This window comes from Somniosus microcephalus, chromosome 23, assembly GCF_052327205.1.
Source record: "Somniosus microcephalus isolate GS21.2 chromosome 23, FLI_Smic_1.0, whole genome shotgun sequence".
In the NCBI taxonomy this organism is placed as follows: Eukaryota; Metazoa; Chordata; class Chondrichthyes; order Squaliformes; family Somniosidae; genus Somniosus; species Somniosus microcephalus.
In genome coordinates, this window is record NC_141009.1 from 52978671 (window position 1) to 52996247 (window position 17577).

The window sequence follows — 17577 nt, forward strand, 5'->3', positions numbered from 1 at the left end:
TGAAGGGACCACTCCCTCCGCGACACCCTGGTCCACTCCTCAATCATCCCCAACACCCCCTCCCCTTCCCACTGCACCTTCCCGTGCAAGCGCAGGAGATGCAACACCTGCCCTTTTACCTCCTCCCTTCCCACTGTCCAGGGCCCTAAACACTCCTTCCAGGGGAAACAGCAATTTACTTGTACTTCTTGCAATTTAGTTTCTGTATTCGCTGCTCACAATACGGTCTCCTCTACACTGGGGAGACCAAACGCAGATTGGATGACCGCTTTGTGGAACACCTCCGTTCAGTCCATAAGCGTGACCCCGAGCTTCCGGTCGCCTTCTGGACTCAACATCGAGTTCAACATTTTCAGACCATAACCTCTGCCCCTATTTTTTCCACGTGGCAACTGTTGATGATTCTGCCATTCCCATTTACACCTCTTCTAGACTCATCTTTTGTTTCTTTGCCTGTTCCATTACCATCTCCTTTTGCCTTGCACCATCATCCCTTTTGTCATTTAATCACTCCTGCCTTCCAAACTATCACAGACCTTTCCTTCCTTGTAGTGTATGTACCCGTCTACCTTTAAGAGAACTATTGTATGTAACCGTTCACCTTTAAGAGAACTATTTTAGGTGTGGCACTACTTTGTTTGGCTTCTGTATACGGTAATACCGACGGTGACCACACCAGTATATAAGTGTTGTGCCAGGAGTTATTGGGCAGATTCGCCCTGACCTTCGAATAGTAAAGTCCTGTTTTAAGTTACTCTTGGAGTCTGTGTATTAATTAACTAAACAACCCACAGACTTTACAGTGGCGACGAGTCCGATCGTACCCTGTGGCAACAATACTTCCGAAGCAGTTAACGAGCGTCGAGAAGAGGCAACCGCCCTCGTCATTCTGCTGGGAGAAAACTCGAATCTGCAGAGCTGGAAAGGAGGAAGAATTCAGAGACAAAGACTTCCATCAGCAACAGGCACTGACTGTCCCTTCTGCCACGGTGAGGAGTGAGCCGATCAGCACGAGAAGCAAGGCGGCCACGGTGACTGTGAGTAAGGGAAAAGTAAAAAGAATAACCGGAGGATAAGGGCGGTGCACTCGACCACGGTCGAGGGGGAAAGGAGCCGGACAGAAGTCGGGCCCAGAGGCGCTGAGACTGGGGCAGTGTGGAGCAAGGAAGCCGCGGTACTAATAGGCTGGGGGACGCAACGGCGTCGTGAGACAGCTAGACCGCGACCGGCGGGAAAAGCCGGGCAGCGACCGAAGCCACGAAGCGCTGCGACCGGGAGCGTAGGCGCGGGAAGAGATAAACTCAGCCGCAGCCGGGGAGGGAAGCACCGGACTGCGAGACGGCTGGGAGAGGCGTTTGGGAGCCGAGCGAGCGGGAGAGGCAGAGCCGACCAAGGGAGACTGCGCGAGAGCCAGTCCAGCGGCTGAAACTGTTCTCCGTCAACGGGGTGTACCCAGCGCCGGTAGAGCCGAGCGAGCGGGAGAGGCAGAGCCGACCAAGGGAGACTGCGCGAGAGCCAGTTCAGCGGCTGAAACTGTTCTCTGTCAACGGGGTGTACCCAGCGCCGGTAGAGCCGAGAGAGCGGGAGAGAGACCGAGCCCGAGCAAGGGGAACTGAGCGAGAGCCAGCCCAGCGGCTGAACCTGTTCGCCGTCAACGGGGTGTACCCAGCGCCGGTTGCCCTGCCGAGAAAAGGGAAAGCCCTGAAGCCGACGTGCAGGCTGTGAACCTGAAAGCCAGCGGCCGTCGCCTGTGGGGGAAAGTGTACCCCTCCCGCTAGGGAAGAAACGCGGGAAGCCGCCATTAGGCGGGGAAGAAGACAGAAGCGGGAAACCGCCATTGAAGTGGGCGGGGAGAGAAGATAAGCGCGGGAAACCGCCATTTTCGCGGGAAAACCGCCATCTTAGAAAAAAAAAGTTAAAGAAATAATTCGGGGTGTTATCAGAAAGAGAGGAAGATGCCTAAGCGTGGTAACATCAACGATTTTAATGCCGAGGTAGAAGGCTGGGCCACGTACGTGGAGCGCATCGAGATCTATTGTGAGGCCAATAAAATAGAAGAAGATGACAAAGCTATAACCTTGCTAAACTCGATGGGCGCGAAGACATACGGGCTCTTGAAGCATCTACTATCACCAGCTAAACCGGCGGATCAGACTTTCGATGATATTGTGGCTGTTCTGAAGGATCACTTGAACCCCACACCGTTGATGTTGGCGGAACGATTCAAATTCTATGCGAGAACGCAACGGAAAGACGAAAGCAACGCAGAATACTTGGTCGAACTGCATAGACTAGCGAAATACTGCCAGTTTGGAGGGAATCTGACAGAGGCATTGCGAGACAAGTTCGTGTGCGGGTTGGCAAAGGAAGGAACGCAAAAGCGACTACTCGAAGAGAACGACCTTACACTTGACAGGGCTGTCCTTATTGCAGCATCGCACAAAGCCGCAGCGAAGGGAACTGCGGAAATGCAGCTAAAGACAGCAGCACTAAGTGTGGATCAAATTACCTCGACAACAACAAAATGCTATCGTTGTGGGAAGACAACACACGACCAGAACCAATGCTGGTTTAAGAACCAGGAATGTAGGAAATGTGGCAAACTGGGTCACATAGCTAAGGTATGCCGGTCAGGGAAGAAGACCAACAACCAAAGGAAGCCATCACAGGAAAAGTACAACAAGGTACACAAGGTGGCTGAGAAGAGTTCAGACGAACAGAATTCAGACTCAGACCCAAACGGCCAGGAGCTGGGTAGTCTGAGAATTCACAATGTGAGTAAGGAAGCTGACCTACAAACTATCTGGGTCATGCTAAAAATAGCTGGAATCCAAGTGAAAATGGAGTTGGACACTGGATCAGCTCTATCAGTCATAAATCGAAGGGATTACCACCGGCTATTCTCACATATACCCTTAAGAGATACCAAGTTCATATTGCAGACATACACGGGGCATAAAGTATACCCCATGGGAAAGATAAGAGTCAAAGTGAGAGATAGGGGTAAAGAACACCCAAGAATGAACTTATACGTACTACATGAGGGAGGACCACCACTTCTAGGACGGGAGTGGATCAAGAAAATAGACATGGAATGGCACTATCTAAAAGCCATAACGAGTGAGGACTCGGTGCAGACAATCAGCTCAGATTCTGAAACGGATGACGATAAGACCAACCCAAATATGAAAGACAAGGCTGAAATGGACTTGCCGACGAAGGTTGGAAAAACGAAGGCATGCATAAAGGCTTATGCTCCAGAGAAGAACAAAGTTTCAGAGCAGAACTCCACCGAACAACGACAACCTAGTTTGACAGAAAATTCTGAGCCTGTTCAAGTTACGGACATATCCATGACGGAAGAACACCGAGCTCGGACTCAAACTTATTTCAAATTACGACAACAATTAGAACAATTGAGTTACCGTCTCGTACAAGAGATGAAAACAATGAAAAAGTTCTATGACACCGAATGGGAGAATCTGGAAAGACAACAGAAGCAGCTAGCTCAAGCAGAGAGCGACCATAGAGCCATCGTGACCAATTACCGATCACATCTCCCTTATGCTGTTCAGGAGTTAGACTATTTGCAGGAAGAAGCAAATGAAGAGGAATCTTCAGGAAGCCAGGATTTTATTCCAGTTCTTCTCTACGACTCCTTACAAGCAGAGTGTGAGAAGTTGAAAGAACAGTATGAACAGGCCCAGGCTACAATTCTGGAAGGGGTTAACTCGGCAACCTCCGAAAAGCTAGTTTCAGTGGAAGCATATGAGCAACTGAAGGTTGAACATGAGCAAGAAGTCCAAAGGCTGCAGGAAATTCTTGATGAGCTCAAGGCCAAGACAGACTCATCGGTAGAAGTTCCATCCATAGATGAGAAATTAGAGGTGAAAGACATGGCAGAACATGAAAGACAAGATGTACAAGAACTCATAAGAATATTAAAGGAAACCCAAGACAAATATGGGGCGGCAATGACCGAGATTCAACAACTTGAAGAACAGATTCAACTGGGAATCCGTTCAGTGGAAGAAAAGGGAACTGTAAGAAACACAGAGACTGTAAGAATGGCCTCTGAACATGAGCTAGAGAGCATCAAGGCGCAACTTCTCCGAGCGCTGGAAGCCAAAGTACAAGAGGAAAAGAAGGTGAAAGCATTGGAGGAAAAGGTGGATGAAATGGAGAAGACTCTGACCCACAGTGTTCCCGTGGAAGAGTTAACGGTCAGCCAACTCCTTCATATGCTGAAGGACAAGACTCTACCATGGGAACAATCTGAACACGAGCTTCAATCTTCAAAGGGAAGGAGTTCGGAGCTCTCAAAAGTTATGGAAATAGCTGAGGTTGCAACACAGGTTTTACAGGGATGCCAAAAGTACGCTGAATCACGTCAATGTGAACTACAGAATGTTGAAACAGCTGCTCCAGTAGAAGGATTGAATAGCCTGATCAATCAATCCCCGAGGGAAGGGGAAGTATTGAAATCACAAACGAGGTCATTAGTGAAGGATTTGCAGGAAACCCAGGAAGAGCGGGATGAATATGAACGCATGAAGAAGTCTCTTCAGGAAAGATGTCTAGGGAGGGAACAACAGTCGGCTAACGTCCAGTTGGGTACGGAAGAAGTAGCAGGCCCTCTCGCTAGACTAGCTCAGGACGACACCGAATATTACCATGACCTGTTGAGTGACACGGAATATTACGATGACTTGGTCTGCCCAGCTTGTGATGAAAACTCCCAAAGTGCAGAAATCAGGATGAAGCACTTAAAGTCTAAGGAACATAGGGAGATGGTGGCGCTACAGCTGGCAGCGGATAAGGGAGCCCCGAGAGTCTCCAAGAAGCAGAAAAGAAAAAGACGAAGCAGAAGACGATAACCATCTAAATCATTATCACTTCTATCAGGTCATGCACGTGGGCCCTACGAAGGGGGCCAAATCAGTTGGAAAGTAGGAAAAATTACCAAGGCAGTCCAGCTGTTTGTAAAAGTCAGCACTGCTGGTTCAGCAGGACGGAAGTTCAAGCTGTTAAGCCAAGGGAAAGACTATTGGATGAGTCACGCCAGAAATGTGAACCGGCTACACCACAGAGATGTTGTTCGGACCGAGTCAAGACCAGAGACTGAATCTGTGAACTGTTCCTGCAGAGACTGAATCTGTGAACTGTTTCCCACAGAGACTATATCTGTGAATTGTTTTACATGAAGTTGATTATATGTTATGTTTAATGGGGAATAAGTATGTTGTAAGCTAAAAAGGGAGGATTGTAGTGTATGTACCCGTCTACCTTTAAGAGAACTATTGTATGTAACCGTTCACCTTTAAGAGAACTATTTTAGGTGTGGCACTACTTTGTTTGGCTTCTGTATACGGTAATACCGACGGTGACCACACCAGTATATAAGTGTTGTGCCAGGAGTTATTGGGCAGATTCGCCCTGACCTTCGAATAGTAAAGTCCTGTTTTAAGTTACTCTTGGAGTCTGTGTATTAATTAACTAAACAACCCACAAACTTTACATTCCTCCCCTCCCCACTTTCCCTGCCCTTGCTTAAAATCTGTTACATTTCTAACTTTTTCCAGTTCTGATGAAAGGTCATCGATCTTTAGCTAACTAACAGAAAGCAGAGTCAGGAAAAATGGGTCATTTTCCAGATGGCAAACGGTAACTAGTGGGGTGCCACAGGGATCGGTGCTGGGGCCTCAACTATTTACAATCTACATTAATGACTTGGATGAAGGGACCAAGTGCAATGTAGCCAAGTTTGCGGATGATACAAAGATGGGTGGGAAAGCAAGTTGTGCAGAGGACTCAAAGAACCTGCAAATGGATATAGACAGGCTAAGTGAGTGGGCAAACATTTGGCAGATGGAGTGTAATGTGGGAAAGTGCAAGGTTATCCACTTTGGCAGGAAAAATAAAAAAGCAAAATTATTTAAATGGAGAGAGATTACAAAATGCTACAGTTCAGAGGGACCTGGGGGTCCTTGTGCATGAAAAACAAAAAGTTAGCATGCAGGTGCAGCAAGCAATCAAAAAGGCAAATGGAATGTTGACCTTTATTTCAAGGGGGTTGGAGTATAAAAGCAGGGAAGTCCTGCTATAACTGTACAGGGTATTTGGTGAGACCACACCTTGAGTACTGCGTACAGTTTTGGTCTCCTTATTTAAGGAAGGATATACTTGCATTGGAGGCAGTTCAGAGACGATTCACACGGTTGGTTCCTGAGATGAAGGGGTTGACTTATGAAGAAAGGTTGGGCCTATACTCATTGGAATTTAGAAGAATGAGAGGTGATCTTATTGAAACATAAGATACTGAGGGGGCTCGGCAGGGTAGATGCAGAGAGGATGTTTCCCCTCGTGGGGAAATCTAGAACTCGGGGGCACAGTTTCAGAATAAAGGGTCGTCCTTTTAGAACTGAGATGAGGAGGAATTTCTTCTCTGAGGGTCGTAAATCTGTGGAATTCTCTGCCCCAGAGAGCCGTGGAGGCTGGGTCATTAAATACATTTACGGTGGAGATGGACAGATTTTTACAAGATAAGGGAGTGAAGGGTTATGGGAACCGGGCTGGGAAGTGGCTTTGAGCCCAAGATCAGCCATGATCTTATTGCATGGCGGAGCAGGCTCGAGGGGCCAAGTGGCCTATTCCTGCTCCTATTTCTTATGTTATGATCTGAAACGTTAACTCTGTTTCTCTCTCCACAGATGCTGCCTGACCTACAAAGTATTTCCAGCATTTTGTGTTTCTGTTCCCTTTAAGCGGCCACACAGCTCTCTGGCCCTCCCGCGCAACCGGCTCGCCGGCTTTTCAATGGTAAAAACCATGCTTGCGCAGTATTCTGACTGGGCCGCACAGCCCCTTAAAGGGGCCGCGCACCCAAAAAAAATTAACGGGAACATTGCCTACACCCTCTGAAAATTCTGCGTTCCTCCAGCTCTGGCCTCTTGTGTATCCCCACCATTGGCGGTTGTGCCTTCAGCCGTCTAGGACCCAAGCTCAGCAATTCCCTCCCTGAACCTCTCCCTCCTCCTTTAAGATGCTCATTACCCCCTACTAGTTTGGCCAAGCCTGTCCTGATGCTTCCTCCTTTCACTCAAGGTCAATTTTTATCTGATTGCGCTCCTGTGAAGCGCCTCGGGGACGTTTTGCTACATTAAAGGTGCTGTGCAAATACAAGCTGCTGTCGTCATTGTCGTTGCAAGGACCAGAAAAGGCCATTTCATCAGGTTGGGTATCGGCGCCTGCGGAGGCAGTCGCGACGATTCCTTGTTCCTGGGACTAGGGACAGCGTCACTGGCAAGGCTTGGAAGCTAAGCAGAGCCAGGCCTGGTTAGTACCTGGAAGGGTGACCATCAGGGAAGACCAGGTGCAGAAGGTCACGGAAGGAGCCCCGAGGAGGGGCGGTTGGTGAGAAGGTCACGGAAGGAGCCCCGGGAGGGGCGGCTGGTGAGCAGGCCCGGGCGTTGGGCTGAAGATTGTCGGACAGGAGGAATGGTGGAAATGGAATGGCGGCGCGCACAGACGCAGCGGCTTTGCTTCTCCCAGGACGGTGCTATTTACGTTTAATGTTAATGTTATTTGTACTGGACTCATGGGAGCTTGCAAGATCACATTTCGTTGTTCATGTACTTGTGCATTGTACAATGACAATAAAGTTGAATTATTATTATTATTCACCCGCAGCACTGCGGTTGCACTCAGGGCTGTTGCTGGCCGCAGCTCTGAACTGAATGGTAAATGCGACTTCGTGTTTGATACAAATACCTGCAGTGCAAATAGCGAAAAAACGTAGCACTCTCCAGCATCGTCCATGATATGTACATATTGACTACACCATGCAAATATGTTCAGAAAGTTAAATTCATCTGTGCAAGCCTTGTGTTGCAGGACTTTCATTCAAATGTATTAATAGAAAATCAAACACTTGCAGCAGGACTCAAATTATTATGAATTGCTACTGAATTACGCAGCAGCAGGGAACGTGGAAATGTTTTATTTACAAGGAGTTTCACACCCCAGCTTCAAAGATCACAGCAAATTTCCATTAAATATAAGAAAAATCTCTCATGTTGTCAATAATTGTGTGTACGTCTTTCTTCTGGGGAAGACAAAAGACCATTCTTCAAAATGGTGAATAATTCAGCACCATTTGCAGAAACGTGTATCGTACTTTATTAGCAGTGTCAATTTATAGTCGGCAAACTAACAGCAGGCAAAAATAGTCCTAGACCGTGGAAGGGGCCATTCGAGACTCGTCAGATACTGACGAAGTCCGTGTCCATATGCAGTAAGACCTGGACAACATTCAGACTTGGGCTGACAAGTGGCAAGTAACATTCGCACCACACAAGTGCCAGGCAATGACCATCTCCAACAAGCAAGACTCTAACCATCTCCCCTTGACATTCAATGGCATTACCATCGCTGAATCCCCCACTTTCAACATCCTGGGGGTTACCATTGATCAGAAACTGAACTGGACCAGCCATATAAATACTGTGGCTACAAGAGCAGGCCAGAGGCTGGGAATTCTGCGGCGAGTGTCTCACCTCCTGACTCCCCAAAGTCTTTCCACCATCTACAAGGCACAAGTAAGGAGTGTGATGGAATACTCTCCACTTGCCTGGATGAGTGCAGCTCCAACAACACTCAAGAAGCTCGACACCATCCAGGATAAAGCAGCCCACTTGATTAGCACCCCATCCACCACCTTCAACATTCATTCCCTCCACCACCGGCGCACTGTGGCTGCAGTGTGTACCATCTACAAGATGCACTGCAGCAACTCGCCAAAGCTCCTTCAACAGCACCTTCCAAACCCGCGACCTCTACCACTTAGAAGGACAAGGGCAGCAGACGCATGGGAACATCACCACCTACAAGTTCCCCTCCAAGCCACACACCATCCTGACTTGGACCTGTATCGCTGTTCCTTCACTGTCGCTGGGCCAAAATCCTGGAACTCCCTTCCTAACAGCATTGTGGGTGTACCTACACCATATGGACTGCAGCGGTTCAAGAAGGCGGCTCACCACCATCTTCTCAAGGGCAATTAGGGATGGGCACTAAATGCAGGCCTAGCCAGCGACGCCCACATCCCATCAATGGATAAAAACATTTTTTTTAAAAATATGCTGGCAAAATCACGGCAAGGCTAATGGCGCTGGCCGTTATTTAGGGGTAAATGGTACAGCAACTGCAGGCGAGGGGCAGACGCATGGTTAAATGTCGCTCTCCGAGTTGTGCCGCTTGGCCATTAGCTTTGTGAAAATGGCACCCCGCCCTTCGCCTCCTCCCGCCCCCGTTTTTATTTTAGGAACTTCCTGCATTTGCTCATTAAATTGTCCATTAAACGCGCCACAGAAAGTTAAGTCTTGTTACTACAAGCATAAGTACCCGTTTAACGACACGAGAAGTGTTAATGACTGCCAATCATCCTCAAAATCACAGAAAATTCATTACCAGCGTGGAGTCTCATTCCTTCAGGTATTGAATTTTTGGGGGCGATTTTTAAAAATATTAAAATTTTTAATTTTAATTTTTTTTTAAAAACTTTTCCTTTATCTCTCTTTTATCTCTCTCTCTTAATCCCATCTTTCTTTCCCTCTCTTTATTTCTCTTTCTGTACCTGATTTGACACTGAACTCACCCACTCTAATTTACACTTCATTCTCAGTCCTTCGCTGAGACCTTATCAACTCACACTTTCAGCAACTTGGTGGGCAACTTTTTGAGCTGAGCTGAAGGGTGCAGGGGCAAGTCTAACTAACGGCAGACACTGTTAAATGCCCGGCTACAGCAAATTCTGGCCCATAATCATTCACTACTCTTTCACCATTGTACATCCTGGGTAGTTCCTCCTACCGTAAATCACGTCATATAACAAGAGGCTGATGCGTACTGTAAGTACCAGAGGCTGAGCTTCAAAATTGACAGGCTTCCCACCCTGCCCCCACTCCGCACCCCCCCCCCCCAACCCCCCACAGGCAGTTAGGAGGATTATCCCGATTTTTCCAACACAAGTGCGGGCTTCTCGACGTCGGGAAACCCCGCCAGGGTCAGCAAGGCGAGCAGTGGGTCTGCGGGGGTCAGAGGGTTCGAAAAGTGCGTTGTGGAGGTGATTTGGACAGGTTGGGTAATTGGGCAGGTGCATGGCAGATGCAGTATAATGTGGATAAATGCGAGGTTATTCACTTTGGTAGCAAAAACGGGAAGGCAGATTATTATCTGAACGGCAATAGATTTGGAAAAGGGGAAGTCCAATGAGACCTGGGTGTCCTTGTGCACCAGTCGCTGAAGGTAAGCATGCAGGTGCAGCAGGAGGTTAAGAAGGCAAATAGTATGTTGGCCTTCATAGTGAGCGGATTCGAGTACAGGAACAAGGATGTCTTGCTGCAGTTGTACAGGGCCTTGGTGAGGCCACACCTTGAGTATTGTGTGCCGTTTTGGTCGCCTTATCTGAGGAAGGATGTTCTTGCCATGGAGGGAGTGCAGTGAAGATTCACCAGACTGATACCTGGGATGGCAGGAATGACGTATGAAGAGAGATTGGGTCGATTGGGCTTGTATTCGCTAGAGTTTGGAAGAATGAGAGGGGATCTCATTGAAACTTATAAAATTCTAACAGGACTAGACAGACTAGATGCAGGAAGGATGTTCCTGATGGCCGGGGAGTCCAGAACCAGGGGTCACAGTCTAAGGATAAGGGGTAAGCCATTTAGGACAGAGATGAGGAGGAATTTCTTCACCCAGAGAGTGGTGAACCTGTGGAATTCTCTACCACAGAAGGCCGTTGAGGCCAATTCATTAAATATATTCAAGAAGGAGTTAGATATATTTCTTAAGGCTAAAGGGATCAAGGGATATGGGGAGAAAGCAGGGACAGGGTACTGAATTTGGATGATCAGCTATGATCTCATTAAATGGCGGAGCAGGCTCGAGGGGCCGAATGGCCTACTCCTGCTCCTATCTTCTATGTTTCTATGAGTGATAGGTGCAAGTGTGGAGAGGTAAGTATGTGAGGTGAGTGAAAAGTCTTAGAAAAAGTTTCATTACCTTTGATTCTCTGATGCAACAGCCATCTGATTTCTGCTCAGCAGATAAGTTTGATGACTCTTGAATACAAGGACTCACCAAACAACAGAGAATGTCAGTGGTGGACAGCTTCTCAAAGCTGTCAAACGATGACAATTCATCTGTCAAAAATTTTTGACAGATGAAACTTCATACGCTGACGTTCTCTGTCACCGGCTTTCCCTTAATTGGCCTGCTAAACCCGTTGGGTGGGCTTAACAAGGTCAATCAAGGGAAACTAGCGTGGGTTGGCCGGACGTCAATGGAGGCGGGACTGAAACCCGACAAGCAGCAGTCCCGCCTCCACCACGTCCCCATTGACAAAATCACCCCCTTGGTTTCATCACTCTAACATGGAGTCGGGAGTGATCCCTACATTACAACTTCAAATGTACTAATTGGCTGTAAACAACTTTGAAAGCAAAGAGAAACTTGCATTTATATAGAGCCTTTCACAAACTCAGGACGTCCTAAATCGCTTTACAACCAATGAAGTATTTTTGTAGTGTAGTCACTGTTGTAATGTGGGACACGCAGCAGACAATTTGCGCACAGCAAGCTCCCACAAACAGCAATGAGATTACGACCAGATAATCTGCCTTAGCGACGGTTGAGGGATAAATATTGGCCGGGACACCGGGGAGAACTCCCGCACTCTTCTTCGAATAGTGGCATGGGACCTTTTACGTCCACCTGGGAGGGAAGACAAGGCCTCGGTTTAACGTCTCATCCTAAAGATGGAATGGGTGGTGAAAGGCGCTATATAAGTGCAAGTTCTCTCTTTGTGTTCGGAGGGCACATACTCGCGTCCTGAAGCAGTTCCACCAATGCCAGTAGTCTTATAGCATCTCATTTGTGAGCCTACCCAGAGCTATTCAATTGTGGTAGGCCACACAGCCCAGTCTGATCCTGACATCTCATCCTTTTCAGATACGTAATTCCCAACAGGAGTTATCGGACAGCAGTTAGGAACAGGAACCTTTGATGATGTTTCTCCTTCCTGCTCCTGAAGCACGAAGGCCAACTGTAGTACCGCAAGATTGGCTAACTTAGCACAGATTGGAGATTGACCCCGACAGCTTCCTGGTTTATCTGGCTCAGTACCACACTACATCTGAATTTACCCACTGAGGAATCAGGGGGAGCTCCGTTTTCAGCATCCAGTCTGGAGTCTTTATTACAACAACTTGCATTTATATGGTGCCTTTAACATAGAACAGAATCCCAAGGTGCTTTACATCATGGAAACAGGCCATTCAACCCAACCAGTAATGGTGTTTATTCTCTTTTAGAGCAGTTTTTCTATTCCCATATGCCCAGCCTGTTCCCATATCGCATCTTCCCTCATTCCTTCAACGACCTATCTAACCTATTCTTAAATGTTGACATGTTTCTGCTTCAATCACCAGTTCACAGAGTGCAATCCACAGCCTCACAATCCTCTGTGTAAAAAACGTTTCTACTGCTCTCTGTCCTAAATCTCGTACATTTAACCTAATATCCGAGTCCCATCATTCTAATGTTCTTAATCATTGGAAACAATCTGTTTCTGTCAACTCCGTCCTACCTGTTCAGAATTTTAAACACCTCTATCATATCATCCTGTAATCTTCTCAGCCTTGCTGTCATTTTGCACTTGTATTACCGCACACCAAGGAGAAAGACGTCAAAGTAATTTGGTGGTGCACTGATTTCAGTTGACAAGGGAAGTCCTGTTACAACTGTACAGGGCGTTGGTGAGACCACACCTGGAGTACTGCGTACAGTTTTGGTCTCCTTATTTAAGGAAAGATATACTTGCATTGGAGGCAGTTCATGGAAGGTTCACGAGGTTGATTCTGGAGATAAAGGGGTTGTCTTATGAAAAAAGGTAGAGCAGGTTGGGCCTATACTCATTGGAGTTTAGAAGGAGGAGAGTGGATCTTATTGAAACATATAAGATTCTGAAGGGGCTTGAGAGGGTAGATGCAGAGAAGATGTTTCCCCTCGTGGGGGAATCTAGAACTAGGGGGCATAGTTTCAGAATAAGGGGGCACCCATTTAAATGAGGAGGAATTTCTTCTCCGAGTGTAGTGAATCTTTGGAATTCTCTACCCCAGAGAGCGGTGGTGGCTGGGTCATTGAATATATTTAAGGTGGAGATAGACAGATTTTTCAAAGATAAGGGAGTCAAGGGTTATGGGGAGCGGGCGGGGAAGTGAAGTTGAGGCCAAGATCAGATCAGCCATGGCCTTACTGAATGGCGGAGCAGGCTCGAGGGGCCAAATGACCGACTCCTGCTCCTACGTCTTATGTTCTTATTATGACAACAATTGAGAAGGGAGCTTCCTGCCACATTACACGATTCAACTAAACCAAGTGGGTAGAGTTTGTTCACATGTTTTTTTTAGGATTGCAAGCAACAATGGGCATCCCAGCCATTAACTGCACATGCACTGGTTTGGTTGTCCTATGAGTGACATATTCCTCCAACCTCTCGTCCACTATCTCCCCCCGCAAGATTACAGTGCTCATACCAAATGCTAGGTACAACTCATTATTCCCAGCACCATTCATGACTGTCTCGTTACCGACTGTTTCCCACAAAATGGCACAGAAACATGAGGGAAATTGGGATGACCACACTGAGCAGTATGCAATTCCTAAAGAATCAGTGGCTCCTAAAGATTGCTGTCTAATATCTTTTACTGTATGTGATATCTGCAACTTCAAAAGGGGGGAGTAAATTCTTTTCTTGCTCCCACAGTTGTGCCCCTACAATGACAACTGAAGACCCTCTTACCTCTAACCGCAGGAGTTTCTCTCCAGCGCTGAATGCATCCCAACTTTCACTGTCCAGTCTGTTGTCCACAGCAGAAGGATATGATCCAAAGCAAAGGCGGAACACCTGGAAAACAACACAATTAACTAGCTGTGTGACAAGATTAATTACCATGAGAAGGCACAGGCGAAGGTAACTTTAATAGGTTTTCACAATGCTAATCCATTATGTCCTCGGTTCTATGAATAATAAGTGAAGTCAGATACGCGCAGAGTACAAAGCAACCATCCTGTGCCCTGAGCTCTTGTGATTTAATGCACTTGTCTGGTGGATTCACAATATATACATTGAGGGAGCTTGCATTGTTCTGCCTCACCCACCATTTTATAGAGTGGTTTACGAGCAGTGTCTACTGTGGGCTACATCAAGTATTTAAACAAACATCTTGCCCAGTTAAATTTAATACTAAGACTTGTGTCTTAGCATCGCGCCTGTGCCACCTGAATTCTGGTGTAAATGATATCAGCCAAGTGCCCATTCTACAGGAGCGGGGGAAACGGGATTTCTGCTTCTGATTCCCAATGTAGCTCCCAATCTCGGTTGAGTCACTTGTGAAAGGCCAACTGCTTCCACCCACTGGGCGAGGGAAGGGAAAGAAAGGGATAACCAGTCAATCAGCCAGTTACTCCAAGCCACTCTCACGTATTTGAGTACTTGATCACAGAGCAGCATTGAGAGGCCTGGTGCAGGTCGCCTTCCTGTTTTCTCACATTAGGAACGGTATTGGGAAGAGAAGTAAAATGGGGAGAAAATAAGTGGCCATGGGGATAAAAATCTCAGCCTTGGTACCTTTAAGCTGTTAATAGCTCCAAACTATACCCTTTAATGCAGTGCTAATTGCTCGTGCCTGCACAACCTACTGGAGTTTTGCTTACATTTTCTGTTAAAAACACAAATCGGAGTTTGTGCTGCTGGATCGAGCAAAATTGGACCCAAACTAGTTGGTACAATACAAGATTTTTCTTGACATTGGAATAGAAACAGATCAAATTATTATTAATAACTGGAGTCTTGCTGCCCTCCGACAGACAAGTGCACTCATGTGAAACAGTTCATTTATATTATCTAATGAGCTTTGAACTTTCTGCGAATCAACTGCAAATTATTGTTGGATAAATTTGTTGTAATGACATTAAAATCGCTAATCCTTCATTGCGATCATCATCATGGGTGAAATGAAGCACGCTGGCTGTCAGCATCAATCCAAGTCGGAGCACACACCCCATAATATTTACAGTATATTAAAAACAGTAATGAAGTGATTACAAAACAGTGATCTCATCCCTGCATTTGATGGACAAGTTGTAAACTATATCTTAATCCGAGACCATTCACTGATTACTGCTTTGCAATCACTCCCACAAATCCATTACTCATTGAATAAATCATCCGAACCCTTCAATTAGGTTGTTGTTTATACTCATGTGCATTTATAAATTATTCTGCACAAAAGCCACAAGTTGTTTATTCGCAAAGTTACCCCTGTACACCCTGCACCGAACAAGTTTTCGGTTTTCTGACACGGCAAGAGAGCCCCAGGTGGGCAGAGGAAACGCTTCAAGGACACCCTCAAAGCCTCCTTGAAAAAGTGCAACATCCCCACCGACACCTGGGAATCCCTGGCCCAAGACCGCACAAAGTGGAGGCGAAGCATCCGGGAAGGCGCCGAACACCTCGAGTCTCTTCGCCGGGAGCAAGCGGAAGCCAAGCGCAGGCAGCGCACGTCAACCCAAGCACCCCACCCACCCGCCCCTTCAACCACCGTCTGCCCCACCTGTGACAGAGACTGTAGGTCCCGCATTGGACTCATCAGTCACCTGAGAACTCATTTTTAATGTGGAAGCAAGTCATCCTCGGTTCCGAGGGACTGCCTAAGAAGAAGAAGATTATTTATAAAGATATTCAACAACAACTTGTATTTATGTAGTTCCAAGGTGATTCACAGAGACATCATCAGAAAAATGAATACCAAGCCAAAGGAGTAAATTATTAGGAGGGGGAACCAAAAGCTTGGTCATGGAGGGTCTTAAAGAAAGAGAGGGAGGTGGAGAGAGAGAAGTGTTTAAGGAGGGAATTCCAGAGCATGGGGCCATGGTGGCTGAGGCACAGTTGCCAAGGGCGGCCTGAAGGGAGGGTAATGCACAAGAGGCCGTAGTCAGCGGAACATCGGGGGAGGGATTATAGGGCTGGAGAAGGTTAGACATAGGGAGGCGAGACCATGAAGGGATTTAAACTCTGGGATAAGAATGGGGGGATTTGGGAAACCAACCACCAATTTTGATGTGGGATAGGATATAGACAGCAGAGCTTTGGATGAACTGAAGTTTACGGAGGTCGGAGGATGGGAGGCCGGCCAGAAGAGCAGTGGAATAGTCGAACCTGGAGGTAAGAAAGGCATTGCTGAGGGTTTGAAGTTGTACACCCAAGGCCAATCTCAGAAATGTGCAGTTTATGTGTTCACACCACTGACCCACTTCCCAACCCACAAATCCTGCTAAACGATGGGCTGGATTTTGCCAGCCCTGAGGAGGTGGGTTTGGAGGTGGGACAGCTGGAAAAATTGGGAGTGGGTCCCAACCCCGCTCCCAACCCGCCTCCGAACCATCTTCCCAGGAGGAGTGTCCCCGACTCGCGCAGGGACCCGTCTCCTGGAGGCAGGAAGGGGATTAGAGCCAATTAACTGCCTGTTAACAGGTAGTTAACAGGCAGTTAAGAGGCTTTTCCCCATTCCCCATGATGCAGCCTTCCCGACAGTGGGAAACCCCGCCAGGGTCAGCGAGGCGAGCTGCGGGTCTGCTGCAGTGTAAGTGTGCAAACGACAGCTGCAGAGGTAGTGTGATGGGTGCAATTGTGCACAGGTAATATGACAGGTGAGAGAATGTAGTGAGAAATATTTTTATTCTGTTTATATATATCTGCAGGTGACAAGATTCGCTGTTTCGGTGAAGCCTCATCTGATCGGCAGAATTGACAGATGGTTTCTGCAATCTCACATGCAGCTGCCATGTGTTTTCTCCTAAGGAGAGTCATTGGTGAGCTTGGGTACAAGGGCTCACCTTTGGACAGTGATTGTCAGTGTTTGACAGCACCTCAATATTGTCAAACACTGACAATTCATCTGTCAAAAAGTTATGGTGCCTGTCCCTTTAACAAAACCGGCAGATGAAGCGTCATGCACGGATGTCATCGGACACTGGTTTTCGCTTAATTGGCCGGCAAGCCCGCCGGGCGGGCTTAACAAGGCCAATCAAGGGAAAATAGCATCAGGTCGTCAGACGTCATTGGGAGCGGGAAAGAACCCGGAAACCAACAGTCCCGCCCCCAACTCGCCTCCTCCGGGAAGATCCCGGCCTAAGAGTGTGAAGCAGGGACCAACTGGAGCACAAAAATAATCAAGAACAACCTCTGCTATCAAAACTTTGATGCGCCATCAATAACTCCAGAAGACTAAGAGTTAAACTTATAACAAGTAGGCTTTTATTAACAAAAGAATACGAGCATGCCTCTGCTGGTAGACCGATCCTTAAAGCCAGGGGGACTGGAGGTCAATCACCTTTATACCTGGGCTTAGGGGTGGAGCCAGGGGCGGAGCCAGCTGAGGCATGCCCAGACATGTTCTGTACAGGCAGATTAGTGGTTTACCACAAACTTCAACATGTGAGCTTCAAAGAACGATA

At 47.3% G+C, this 17577-nt stretch overlaps 1 protein-coding gene across 1 annotated transcript in view; it reads right to left on the reverse strand.

The window, feature by feature from the left end:
* The window catches only part of abca2 (ATP-binding cassette, sub-family A (ABC1), member 2), a 603170-nt gene that overhangs the window by 297009 nt on the left and 288584 nt on the right, over window positions 1–17577 (reverse strand). The window contains exon 6 of the mRNA XM_085965847.1: window positions 13862–13966. Within this exon, the coding sequence (XP_085821973.1) occupies window positions 13862–13966 (105 nt within the window). The remainder of the gene's footprint in view (window positions 1–13861; window positions 13967–17577) is intronic.